The 13,450-nt window shown below is 44.2% G+C and overlaps 1 protein-coding gene across 1 annotated transcript in view; it reads left to right on the top strand.

The window, feature by feature from the left end:
• The window catches only part of SATB2 (SATB homeobox 2), a 132,400-nt gene that overhangs the window by 92,111 nt on the left and 26,839 nt on the right, over positions 1-13,450 (top strand). Inside the window, exon 10 of the mRNA XM_068686633.1 lies at positions 2,925-3,080. Coding sequence (XP_068542734.1) covers positions 2,925-3,080 — 156 coding nt within the window. The remainder of the gene's footprint in view (positions 1-2,924; positions 3,081-13,450) is intronic.

Genomic DNA, 13,450 nt, shown 5'->3' with positions numbered 1-13,450 from the left:
CTGTTCATGCACAGCACAGCGATTCCCTGAAGAATCACCATCCAAGGAGAGTATGTTGTATACCCCAGAGAACAGTGCTTTGGAGGTAGTGGTGATTATTGGTAAAGAGGAACTGTACTGGCCTTTCAAGAGTTATGTTACAGTGCTGGAGAAGTTGATTTAATGGCATTTGGAAGTATGGTTTCCATAGATACCAATCTCTTGAGGCAATACTTCTGGGAATGATTTTTCAGTGTGCTGGGTAGCATATCAGTAAGTGCTAGGGCAGCTGTAGAGGTAGGTGCATGAGCACGTGGCATAACTCAGCTCAACTCTCCGCTACTCAGAGTCAGCCCTGAAGCCCCCTCCCGGGTTCTCCCCAGGCACAGGCAGATGCTGTCCAGGACAAGCGTGGAGGTGAGAGCAGCAGATTGATGCAGCAAGTGATGCAAGTACTTTGGGGAAGGGGTTCTGAGCTTTTAAAGGTTAATGCATACATGTAGCCAGCTCTCTCCTCACTGCGGAAGATGAACAGTTACTGCTGAGATTTCAGCACTCTGGCATTGTGATTACAAAACCTTTTTTTTTTCGTTTTTCTTTCACCATTTCCAATGAGACATTTCAATAATGGCAAACTTCTAGTTAATATCAAGACCAGTTTTGAGTCTAGGCCTCTAGCATAAAGCACTCTACTGTGGTAGCTGTGATACTTTCCTACCTGTTTTGGTGATTAAATAAGAAATGGCCCGGCTTTCAGGGCGTGTAGGGCAGGCTGGTTTCTGACTTCTGGCTGCAGAGCTAGCAGCATAGGGGACCCATGCAGGATGAAGCTGTATTTTAAAACTTTCTTTTACATGCTAATTTTGTTCTTCTCAGAATCTCAGACCTCCGTAACGACCTTTGGGGCTGTGGTGACCTCAGCTGCTGAGCTAGCCAAAGGCTTCATCAACTGGGAAGGCTTTTTTTATACTGTTCAAAGCCCTGCAATGCCTTCGGTAAAATTAAGCTCCAGTAAATGAATCCTGACAGATTTGGACAGTATTCTGCCTTCCCATGATCTATTTGTTGTTTTCCTATGTTTCCCACAATTGCCCTCTCTCTTATCTGTCTGTGAAGATCCCGGTTGGTCCATCCATCAGGCTGTACCCGCTCAGGGCCTGTGGCCAAGTCGGGCCCTGGCCTCCTGTGGTGCCGGGGGTGCAGGAGGCTCCGGCCTGCCCCAGCTGTCCCTAGCAGAGGCAGAACCAGTCTTGGTCCCTTTCTACATGGGTCCTGTGCTGCCAGCACTGCTGTCTCAAAACAAGCAGGGAATGAGCCAGGGCAGGCTTAAGGCAGAAGGGGGGCACTTGCAGAGCCAGGGGCACATGTTCAGTTGGGCACTGCGCAACATAGCGCTGTGTGGTTGTGCTCAGTGAGCTGCTGCATCCGATGCTGGCTGCTCCTGACCCCCTTCAGACTGGCTTCGGCAAGAGAGGAGATGTAGGTTGATGGAAGCTTGATCTGGAAGCAGTAGGAAGAGTGATTGGTCTATAGTGTTGTCTTGATTGGATTTTGTCTCCATTATTAACAGGGGCCTTGGTGCAGAAATGATGTTAGGGATAGGAAGATTTGGAGGAGAGCAAAAGAAAAGAAGTTCAGAAGGCTTGGTTTTGCCTAGTTAACCTTCTCATTAACAAATAGGCATTTGGGTATGTCTGCCTAGTTAAAAATTAATGTTAGATGTACTCTAGCAGCCTTCAACTCTGGTGCAAAAACAGAAGCCAGCTGAAAAGATCTGTAATTGGGCCAATTAGCTGAACATCATCGAAGTTTATGGGAGATTTGTATATGTCTGGATGTATGGGCTTTGCAACTTAGCTTGGTTTGTTTCCTAAGACCTTTATGTCTCAGGAGAAAACAGGGATTTTATGTCAGTAACCCATATATTTCCCCTAAAAGATGTAAGAGTTCAGGGATCAGCCCCAGCATCCCTTCTCTTTGACCTCAGGAAAGCAAATGAGATCTGTCACTCCAAGGGGCTGCTGGTGCAAGTGTTCAGGAAGCATTGTGCTGCCCTCACTCCCTTGCCAGCCTCCATCATCTGAGGATGGCCATGGTGAAGGGGCTTTAAAATAAAAATCTTGTAGGAGCCTGCAGAATTGTACTGATAGCAGCCTTGTAGGGGTAGTCCAGCCTGGGGAAAGTACTGGCAGCATCCTTTATTGTCCTTCATTTGTCACAGAAGCTGATGGGAAATCATTCAATTAAAAGGAGTGCAGTGGAATACACAAAATCTCAATATGAGTTTAGGAGAATGAGGGCAGCACATCAAAGGCATGCCAAAGCCTAGCTTTATGAAATGATTTTTTTTTTTTAATTTCCACTGATTTCCTAGGTGAAATTAGGTGACTTTCTGGCCAGCATAATGATGATAAGGCTGGGAAACCATACATACTCAAATGACATACATATAGTTTTAATAAAGGATGAGGGAGACTTGAGGGAGTGCATTAAATTGAGTAATAATTTATTATTTAGAGACCTCTACCCATTTACTCATTTTTTCTGGGAGAATTGGCTCTTCCTCCAAGGTGTAGGCCACTTTTAGAGAGGGGGGAAGAAGGTAGAGGCTGGTGTCTGTGCTGTAGCAGCTAGCTGGCAGAGCAAAAACTTCAGCAACTGCCTGCAGCCAAGCACCCCAGCTACCTATCGTGTTGTTGAGCTGTTCAATAAACATGCTGGGAGAGGGAGAGGGGGAGAGTTGACAGGGCCTTGCATGTCCTATAGGAATGCACTGCAATTATTTCCAATCACAATTAACCTGATTAGAATAATGGACAGGAAGTGTCCCTCTGTAGCTAATGCAGTTTGGCATCAGCTGACTGAAATCCTTTGATAATTTCTGCACAGATGGCTGGGCTGAAAGCAGCACTTTTTAAATTATTATTTTCATGGTCTCTTGGTAGGCCAAAACCTCGACACCAACAACAGACCTCCCCATTAAGGCGGACGGCGCCAACGTCAACATCACAGCTGCCATTTATGACGAGATCCAACAGGAGATGAAAAGGGCCAAGGTATCTCAAGCTCTGTTTGCCAAAGTGGCTGCCAATAAAAGTCAGGTGAGTGGTAGAGGGAATTTTGTTATTGCGGGGCTTTGGGGGATTTTGTTTTTAAAGCAAACTTTAGGGTTGGAACTAGACCCGTATCCTCCTCCCACCAGTAAAAATACTGGGGAACCTGTCGTTTTTTTGGTGTTTGTCTACGTAAGTGGTTTCCTTTTCCCTTTTAAAATAGGCTGGGAAAAGGACCAGCTCACAGCCAGGCTTTTTCCCTCCTTTTGTAGAAATGCGTATGTCTTTTCCCTCTTGTGGTATATAACTTACACTCCTATTGGTGGGACAGGGACCTTCCAAAATAACGGTATCATTGTCATTTGACAGGTAAAGAAACTGTTTTCTTAAGTAATTAACTGAAGGAAGGCAATGGGAAACTGCATATTAGGCAGGTGTTTCCTTTTTTTTTTTTTTTTTTTTTCTTCTTGTATGTGCTGCATATGGTATTGCCATGTGAATAATTCACATCAGATCCAATCATTTTTACAAAAAAGGATGAGAGGGCACTGCAGTGTATTCTCCTAGATTAAGTTTCACCTTGGGTGTAAAAAATACATGTGGGTGAACCTACTCCGGGGTGAAATTGTTGAAGAGAATCCAGTAATTTAAAAATTTCATCCAACTGTTTAAAAAAATATAATATACAATAATGGATTATGTAGAAAGGAAGACAGACTTTTCTTGTAGGAAGGGCAGCAAATGGATTGGAGACCACTGGAAGGAATTGTTTGCTCTGTGTGAAAAGAGCTGTTTCTGATCCTGGATAAAATTACTCTGTTGTGCTAGGAGAGGGTATCAGTATGGACACAAAAATGCACAAATGTGTCTGTGAGAGGATAGAAATATCCAGAAATATCCGATTTCCCTCTGTGCAGGAAAACAATATTGTAGTGATTAAAGTTGATGTAAAATAAGAAGTTGAAAGGCATATAAGCAAAGCATCAAAGGCTACCAAAGCACAGGGAAGAGCCTTGTCCTTGTTACAGGTATTTGCACCCTGGCACATGGAGGTCTAATCCATTTTTCCTTTCTCATTTAATCTTTTTTGTTGTTGTTGTTTTCTCCTCTTGCTTTCTCTTGTCAGGGCACAGGGGTTACAGTCCACAACCCCTTTGCCCCCCAACAAAATCCCAGGCACAGCATTAAATACATAAAAGGAAAATACCATGGAACCCTCTTAAACTGTTAAATGCATAAAAATCTCATGTACCACATGGCAAAATATAATGAGAACTGGAGCTGTTAAACGAATAAAGCTGTTAAAAGCATAATGCCACTTGGCACAACTACTGTGCATTTAACGGTTTTCCACTGTGTAATAAATGACATATGTGGTAAACGTGCAGTAAATATAAAAACTGCACAATTGATTTTGCAAACGTGCCCCTTATTCTTTACTCCATGCAGATATCAAAGTTCCACCCAGAATCCGGACTGGACAGCTTTTAATAAGGAGTGTGTAACACAGACTGAATGCCAGCTTCTCTGAGGTTTGGCTTAAAATTGCCTGCAAGCTTCCTGTCATTATACCCAGAGGCTTCTTGAAATAGAGAGGGACTGAACCACCCAACAATAATTTGGGTGGCTCACCAGCTTCAGTCTGTGCCAGCTTGAGTGAGCTTCTCTGGCAGCGTTGCACATCAGCACCAAAACAAAAATAAGCTCCATAGTCTTTCACGTGGAAAAAGAGCAGGGCAGATTTTGAAAGCCAGATGCAGAAGGTTAAGAACAGGATCCACAAATGTTATTGTTTAAAGCAAAGTCACTGCCCATAAAGGTTCTGTTTCTTCAGCAGAGGCAAATAAAGAAGCGTTTCTCAGGCTAATGTTTCCTTTGTTTCACAGCCCTGCCAAAGCAATACTGGCTCCCTGGGATGACCCAGCATTTGCCATGCTGAGATGTCATAGCTCTCTGTTGGAGCATGAAAGTGGTTTGTGAGGGCACTGGAAGGCAGGGACAAAGAAGCTGTAGTCACCAACCATAGCAATACACTGTCCCCCCCTGCCCAAAGCCCACCTGCGCGCCCACCCCCAGCCTGGTTGGGTGTGCCTGTGGTGTCCCACGGCTGGCTGGAGTGCCCTGTGGCCAGGGGGAATGCAAAAAGTAAAGACACAGCTGATCGCAGAGGGGTGTGTGGTGGCACAGTGGGGTGGTCGGTGTCACCTTAGGTCTAGCTTGTCTAAAATTTAGTGGTGGGGCTTTCCCATTCCTTCGTACAGGCCTGCTGTGCCAGTTACAGGCTATTCTGGTAACAATGCTGCTGATTTCAGCAGCTGAGTTATGCGGTGGGAAGTGCTCATTGAAAACTACCCATATTTACAGACGAAAGAGAGTTTGAAAGAGGGGGGAAAAAGAGCTACTCTGAGGGTTTGCTTGGACTTTCCGCCAAGGTTCGTTCACTTGCTGTTCTCCGCAGGCCTGGCTTGCATTGCTTTGGCTTCTTCTATTATTCCCTCACCCCAGACTACTGAGAGGCTTCCAGTTTGCTAACAAGGCATGTGTTATGTTGGGCACTGCTCTTCTGTCAACAGCAATCCACGGTGCTGTGCGATCTTCACAGTTTTAGCAGCCAGTGAATCTCCGACAGGGCTGTTTTGACATTTTATATGCAGGGCTGTATGTCATGTACCCGAGAGAGCAACCAGAGCCAATGGAGGCCTCATTTCATCTTCTGTCTTTGTACAGGAAGAGTGGTACCCACTGAGAACAGTTATTGCAAGCAGCATCATCTACTAGTGGAGTTAATTGACCTCTAATTTAAAAAGTAGCCATCTTTAGTCTTAAATCATGGCAGATTATCAGTTCAGCAAGTAAAGGGAAGGGCAGCTGGTAGAATCTGAGAATACAAACTGTGGAGCTCACAAGGCAACATACATGTAAGGAACAGGACCTCACAGAAGTACCGTGGTGGTATGGATTCATAAAGATCTCAAGCCATTCATTTTAGACATTGACTTGTCACATTTCCATTAATACACATTTTAGTCCTTGCAACATATATAGATATTTTTTGTCTTGTTTGTGAAGCGCTGTGCATTCCTTTGTCCTTCTGAAGGCAGTAGGAGCTGAGGTGTTTAGTGCCCTCCAAAAGTGTTACCCTATTTTAGTTGCCAGCTGTAAGTGATGTACCCCCTGGATAGCGTATTTCTCTCAGGATGCTGCCTGCTAGTGCCCTTTGTCCTTTAAATGATTAAACCTGAGACTTGTTTTATCACATTGGGAGTGGTTCTGAATGTGGTGGGAATACCAGGATTTAGCCTGCAATCTGCACTTCAGAATCTCCTGGTTATATTTAATTCATTGGGAGTTTCCAGCATGCCTTTGCACAGAGGTTTGGATGGCCTGCATGTCTCCAGAATGGAGCAGTAGGACAGGTAGAGACTTTGACCTAGCAATGCTGCAGGTTTGAACTGTCAGGAAAGCTGGTTTCCATGTCCAGTTCTGCAGCTTCTCTACAAGTCAACTTTGGGGAAAACTTTTTCCCCCAAGACCTTGTGCCAGCGCTTCTGTAACACTGTGCAGCAGTGTCATCCCTCTGACCTCTGCTAGTGGGAGTCCTAGCAAGTGGCTGTGTTGTGCTCAGCAGATGTTTTTTCTTAGGCTATGTAAAACAAGTTCAGGAATATAGTTCTGCTCATAATAAACAGTCACTAGTGGGCATAGGTAACTGGACCCCTTGCTGACAGTCTGAGGGAAGGCAAAAATTGTATGAACATAGGAAACCAAACTTCCTACAGTTCACGCAGGCAAGTGTTCGTCCTTAATCAGGCTGGAGCGGCCTGAAGAAGAGAGGCACAGGCTGCTGGGCATCTGCCCCAGGCTAGGGTAGATGGAACGGTTTGACCTCCAGCATCACCAGTCCAGTGAAAACAAAAAGCAAACCCTTGAAACTCAAATTCTTCCCCAAGGGACTGGATTTTTTTCCAGTTACAACACAGTAAAGCAAGAGAGAACTCTCTCTGAACAACATTTGAAAGAACGTTAAGCTGGCAAAGCTCAGTCTCTGGGTCATGTCTTTGTGTCATTTAAAAATGAACAAATGAAGAAACTTGACTGGCGTTGAGGGTTAGGGCAGGAAAGTCCTTCAGCTGAGCCCCTTCACCGTCAGAGAAATGCAGGGCTGTGGATAGAAATCATTGTGTCAGTTCCCCTGACTTTTCATTTTGAGATCCATGCCACACCACAAAGATTGTCTCTGGCCAAGGACAGGTGTTAGCCCCGCAGTGGGAGCCCACTCTACATGGTTGTCAGCACTGTGGCCATTGTCACATTGCCCCTGCTCCAAGAAGAAACCAGAGGTACTGTGAGAGGGATGAGCAGTCACCCTCAGGCAGGTCTTGTCCTTCACTGTCTTTCCTTCACAATTTATGTTCCCTTATTTCTTATGATGGGATGCCTTCTCTCCCCCTTTTAGCTTAGAATAGGTATTTTCTGTGCCCTTAAACTAATTAGATTCCAGTGACAATGAACAACAGCTAGAAAACACAGCTGGTTGTGAAGGTGCATAGTGCATATAATGTATGTATATATGGCCTTTCTTCCTGCTGTAGCGTCTCAGTGCCTTTATGATGCTTGTGAATCTCTATGGCTGGAGGTTATCTGTTGTACTGACATTTTGATGTTCTTTTTACATATGCAGGAAATATAGAAAGACATTTCTCTCCTTAACTAAGTTTAAAATTTCTCTTAAGTACCTTTGACATTAGCTGACCTGCATCTGCAGCAGCACCTCTCAGCAAATGAGCGAAGCAGGGGCAGCTGTGGAGATGGGGTTTTGCTCAGGAAGCCTTTGGCAGACTTGGGTGCTGGTGGCAGGCTGCTTGCCTGAACCACGAGCCTGCACTGCCTCTCCAGCACGGAGAGGAACTTGTTTGAATTTGGCATGCAGGAAATATTCTCAGTGCACAGCATCCTTCCTTATGAGGGTAAGAGATGTAAGCAGACTTGGTGTTTCCATCTAAGATGTGCCAGGGTTCATGTACTTCATTCATTTTTTGTATTATTTCTTGTTTTATAGGGCTAGTGAGAAACTAGCCGTAATGGAATTGTGGCTTTTTCCAGTGCTTTTGCATTTTGCTTTAAATTTTTGGAGGAGGAAAAGTACTGACTGTTTCAGAAAACTCAGGCTATCAAGCGATTAACCTTGAACTGTACCAAAATGCTCTCAGTAAAGCTTCTCAGGTTTAGTCCCCCTCCCCTGGCCCTCATCAAGAATTCATTGAAGCCATGACAGAACTCTCCATTACAGTTAGTCTTTTATCCATTTCAGCTTTCTTGATTAGGTTATCTTGAATCATTATGGGGTTTATTTATTTTAATAGACACTTATTGGATTCGTGGAAAGAGAGTTTGGCGACTAAGGAACAAGAGCTGAATATTATCTGGCTCATTTCGCACTGCAGAGTCCCAAACTAATCAGAAGGAAGAGAGGCCAAGAAAGTTTGACCAGAGGACTCCCTGTGATCCCATGTAGAAGGGGAGCTTTCTCTGGATAGCACATCATTTCTTTCCTGGTCTTCCAAGACTTGCATCAATCATTGCTGCTTTTTTTCCTCTTGTCACATATGTTGACATTTTCTGCACTGATTATGTGGGTGAGGAAATGGCCTTTTACATTTATTTTTGAGATTTATTCCTGAATCACTCTTACTAAAAACTCCTCGTTTGCCTACTCATGCTTTCACTGGAGACCCTAGAAAATGTCAGGACAGAAAACTAACTGTATTATTATTAATAATAATAATAATTTCAATGTGAATATAGGGAAGCACAAGGTCATTTCAGTTACAATTTTAACCAGGCTGGAAGTGTCTCGCAGTCCAGCTCAAGGAGACGAGCTGCTTGTGGGTAAGCCACCACAGATACCCAGCTGCTTCTTTCTGCAGTGTCTTTTGGTAGAGATGCTGCTAGAAGCCTGAGTACTGGCCTGTAGCCCCAGCATAACTTAGCCCAAACATTTCCTACATGCTTTCTTGTCCTTTGATCAGAAATTTGGCCCTTGGTTGATTCTGAGTCGAATCAAGGGAGCAGCTAGGGAAGTTAAGGTATTTGTGCCTACCTTCTTTGAGACTGGAAAACCTGAGCTTGATGCAGCCTGGTAACTCTGGCTGCTGGAGCAGCCTCCCCTGCTCTAGGGTAAGCTGAGCAAAAGTGAAAGGGTCAAGCTGCTAAAAAGGGCTCAGGAATAAGTGACAGAGAATATGTCTGTGATTGCTGCACCAGCTAACTGTCCCTCGAGGGGGTTTGAGTGTGCCAAGGCTAATGCCTTGGTGTAGTAAGCACACTGTTTCTTTAACAGCATAAAAGCACAATGGGAATGGCTGGCTTCCTGCAGATTTTTGTTGTTGTTTGCCTAGATATGTGGAAATGTATTTGATTAGGAGACAGAGAGAGAGGTTAAAAATAGGACATTAATATGATATTATTTGTTTTATCAAATAAAATGCTTAGAAAATGTTTATGTTGTCTCATGAGAACAACAAAAATAGAGGCCAGCACTTCTCTGCAGTTCTCTTTAACGATCTAAATTGGGCTGGATTCTTGATGCCTCCACAAGTTTTGGGGTGAAATGAAGGAAGTTCTGAGCAGAATTCCTCGTAACCACAAGCGCTGGGTGTGCCTGGCTGTAGAGCCAAAAGCGTCCTTTAATTGTACTGTTTTTCCTCTTCTTATTTCTAATAGAAGACATTCCCATTTAAGAACCTTAGAAGCCGACATTAAGGGCCAGATTCTGCCACCCATATTCAGGCTGACATCTGAAACTCTCCTGGTAACTCTGTGGCATTCGAGGGGGCTGGTTGTGCTGTGGAGTGAGACTTGCGATGTGCAGGGGAGGCAGGATCAGAAACAGGGTATCACGGCTCCAGGGAAGGGTATGTTGTTAGATTTTTAGAATATGTTCACAGAAGTTGGATTTACTTGTAATGAAATTAGCTCAGATGTTGTGGATGAGTGAGGGAAAAGGTGGCGAAATACTGTGTCGTTCTTCACTTTTCCTTCTTTGTGCCAATAAATGCAGCTATAGGTGAAAATTCACTGTGAATGGCTGTAGCTCCAAGAATTTCTGTATGTTAGCATTTCTTAAACGAAATAATTCTCCTGGAAAGCTCTGTGTAACATACACAGACCCAAAGAAATAAATAAAAGAAAAAAAAATGCAACCAAAAAACCCTAAGTTGATTTTTTTAACAGAAAAAGGAGATTTGCGTATTAATAATTCATGAGTTCTCATTGAACATGCACGAAGAAACGGTGCTATTCAATAGAGAATACTGTCATCTGTCACTGTTTTATTTGACATTTACACTTTTTTTTTTTTTTGCCTGGTACTGTAAAACTTTCTTGGATGGCATGCTAAGATTATTTAAATAAATAATTTAAAAAATCCAATGCAGACTTTTCATCTGTACATGGGGAAGGCAGTCATAAAGAATGTGTGAGTAAGCTGCAGTGCTGTATTTTCTCGCACACTAGCCCTAGCTATTGCCTAATAAGTACCCCTGTACATGGGTAGATAGGGTCTCGAATGGATGGGTGAGAGAATGGGTGCTCAGATAAATAAAGGGAAGGGTAGGAAAAGAGCAGTGAAAGGTCAGATTTGATGCAGATAAGTGTACACATGCACACGGTGGGCACGCGTGTGTATGTGTGGGGGTGAGTGAATGATAGCTGTTGTGAAGAAAGCTGCCACAAATAACATTGCCATTGCTGATTCAAAAATAAATATTTATAAATGGTATTGGGGGAGATCCAGTCACGTAAAATGTGAGAGGAGACAGGGCATTTAGCACAATGACAATTCAGAGTTAGGCGCACCTTGCAATTTCTTGCTAATATTAGGCTCATGAAAATCTTTCTGCTCTGTAGGTTAGTTATTATTTATAAAAATCACAGAACCAGCTGATACATTCATAAGCTAATTATTGTAGCAGCTGGGTACACATGGTGCAATATGTCTGAGGCTGTGAAGTATCACAGATTTCTTGGGGCCTGCTGTGGTGGGGGTGTGCTGTTGAAGGCTAGATCCCTTAATCTGATCAGCCAAGCAAATACTTTGTAGGGAAACTGGATTAATATCTCTCTAAATACCGTGGATGTGCTTCACCTTCAGAACCAGGCTCCTTTAAACGTGCCATTAGCCTATCTCCTTTGGGGAATTGAGAAGTTCTCAGGTGTCCTCAGGATGACAGGGTCTTTGCCTGGTGCCTCCCTTTGCCAGAAATTAATTTGGTTTGCTCATGTCTGCACACATGGTCACACTACAGTCTAATCTTTTCCCTAATAGCTCCAAGGTCAGGACCTCGCATGTTGCCAGGCAAATTGAGCACTACCCTTCTTAAAGACTAATGGCAGCGAGTGCGTAGTCCATAATGAGGTCTGTAGTGTTTCTCTAAGTGATTGTAATGAGCGCTGATTATAACGGGACAGATAAATCAAAATGCAGCCGTCGCTGTTGGGCTAGCTGGGCCAGCTTTGGGAAGCAGAGGTGGCCCGGCCGAACTGTCCCTGGGCTCTGCCAGAGCCAGGTGCCCCTTAGCCCTCGGGAGAGACCCGGAGCTGTCCTCCCACAGGCCTGCCCTGTACTGGGCTCAGCTCCACCAGATGCGGGGTGTTGTTTCTATTTGCTGTTAAATGATTGGTCTCCATGCTGCGGCATCCCTTGGGAGATGTTAAACATACCTGCTTGAAACGTCTGAAAGGGTTTGGTTGGAGACTTCCTCAGATCACTGAAAAGCAGGGAGAAACAGGAGCTTGTTTTTTCCACGGATGTTTTATTTTCCATCTCTAATTTTTTTTCCTTTGTATGGAGAACCCCCTGAGAACATACAGTGGAGCTGGGAGATTTTTCCTGTCTTCTCTAAAAGAAAAGTCTTGGGGAATTTCTGAGTGGAGAAAGGGGATTGAGGAGAACTGAGGGCAAGGGATATGGTCAAACCAAATTAAATTGCGGACATCACCTGGCTGAGAGATTACCCAAATAGCAGTCAAAATACTTTGAAAAATATAGATTTTTTTCCCTAAGTAAATGATTAGATATCTTGTTTTCATCCTTGTCCCCCCCATCCCCCCAGCCCTCCTAGTTTATTGCAAGAAAAGATCAGGTCTGCACAAATGTGGCCTCTCACTTGTAAAAACAAGGCAGTGTTGTGTTACAGATTAGTTTATAAATCCCTAGTGGCTTCACAGTTCAGTGCCTACAGCTGCTGCAGATGGGCCTGGGTTTTTGTCTCTTCGCTGTGTTGCAGCCGGCAGTTGAAGGAGAAAATGGAATGATCAGGTTATTAACATGTAGGCCGCGAGGAAGAGGCTGCACAATGAGAACAGCTGGTGTTGCTGTCTTGGCTGATGCAGCGGAGATAATCAAATCTTGCCTTTTTTGGGGGGGTGGTCAGAAGACACAGTGGAGAGTGAGACAAACAACGGCTTATGATATTATATATGGGGCTTATAGTGCATGTTAGAAGTTGTCAATGGCTTACAAGTTGTGATACAAAAAAGCAGTACTGAAAAAACACCGCATGAGCCTGTAATGAACCTGTCTGTTCAGCTTGCTCTCATCGGTGTTTGGAAAAACACAGTTTTGGCTACTTCTTGTACTGTACAATTTTAACATTGATCAAGTTATCTTTTAGGTATTGTAAGGTGCCTGTCAAAATGATGTCAAAATGCTGAGTTGCAGCTCGAAAATGATGGGTTATAGAGCTACTAGGTAAAATATTTTGACAGGAGTCAGTAAGGCGCGTTGACAGCATCCTCGGCATTATCTTCTCGTTTTCTGTCATTTGCATTGCGTCTCCTTGCACACAGGCACAGGAGAGGGATTGCTGTCCCCAGCTCCAAGCAGCACTGGCTGCTGGCAGGCAGGATGGGCTGGCTGCGTCCCCCTCGCAGGTGCAGCAACAGCCCCTGTCCCTGGGTAACTGCTGGGGAGCCCAGGTCACCTCCACACACGCTCAGCACATGTGGGGCTGTTCTCATCTTATTGCTGCTGCCATTTTGCTCTCTGCCTGGCTTTGTTTTTAGGATGGTTTCCTTTTCCTGAAGTGCTGGTGCTTCCTCCTGCCGTGATCTGAGCTCTCAGCCCCTCTGGAGAGTACAGTGTTAACTTTTTGATGGCATTTCAAGTTAACTATAAAGTAATGTAGCAGGATTAAGCTCAGTTATTAGGATTGGTAGCTGGCTTTAGAATTACCTCTCTCTGGATTTATATAGTAACTTCTGGAGAGCCCTGTTTGCTACTTTCCTGTTAATACTAGAGGATTCCCTTCCTGTGAGGCTGAATCTTCTATATTTAGTGGCCATTATTTGATTATTTAAAGCTGTCAAGTTTTAGTGGGGCTCAGAGGTGGGGGAGTCACATATAGCAACAGTGGATC

The sequence above is a fragment of the Anas acuta genome, chromosome 6 (assembly GCF_963932015.1).
Source record: "Anas acuta chromosome 6, bAnaAcu1.1, whole genome shotgun sequence".
NCBI classification, from domain to species: domain Eukaryota; kingdom Metazoa; phylum Chordata; class Aves; order Anseriformes; family Anatidae; genus Anas; species Anas acuta.
Note: the sequence above shows the minus strand (reverse complement) of the source record. Positions and strands in the feature narration are given on the sequence as shown.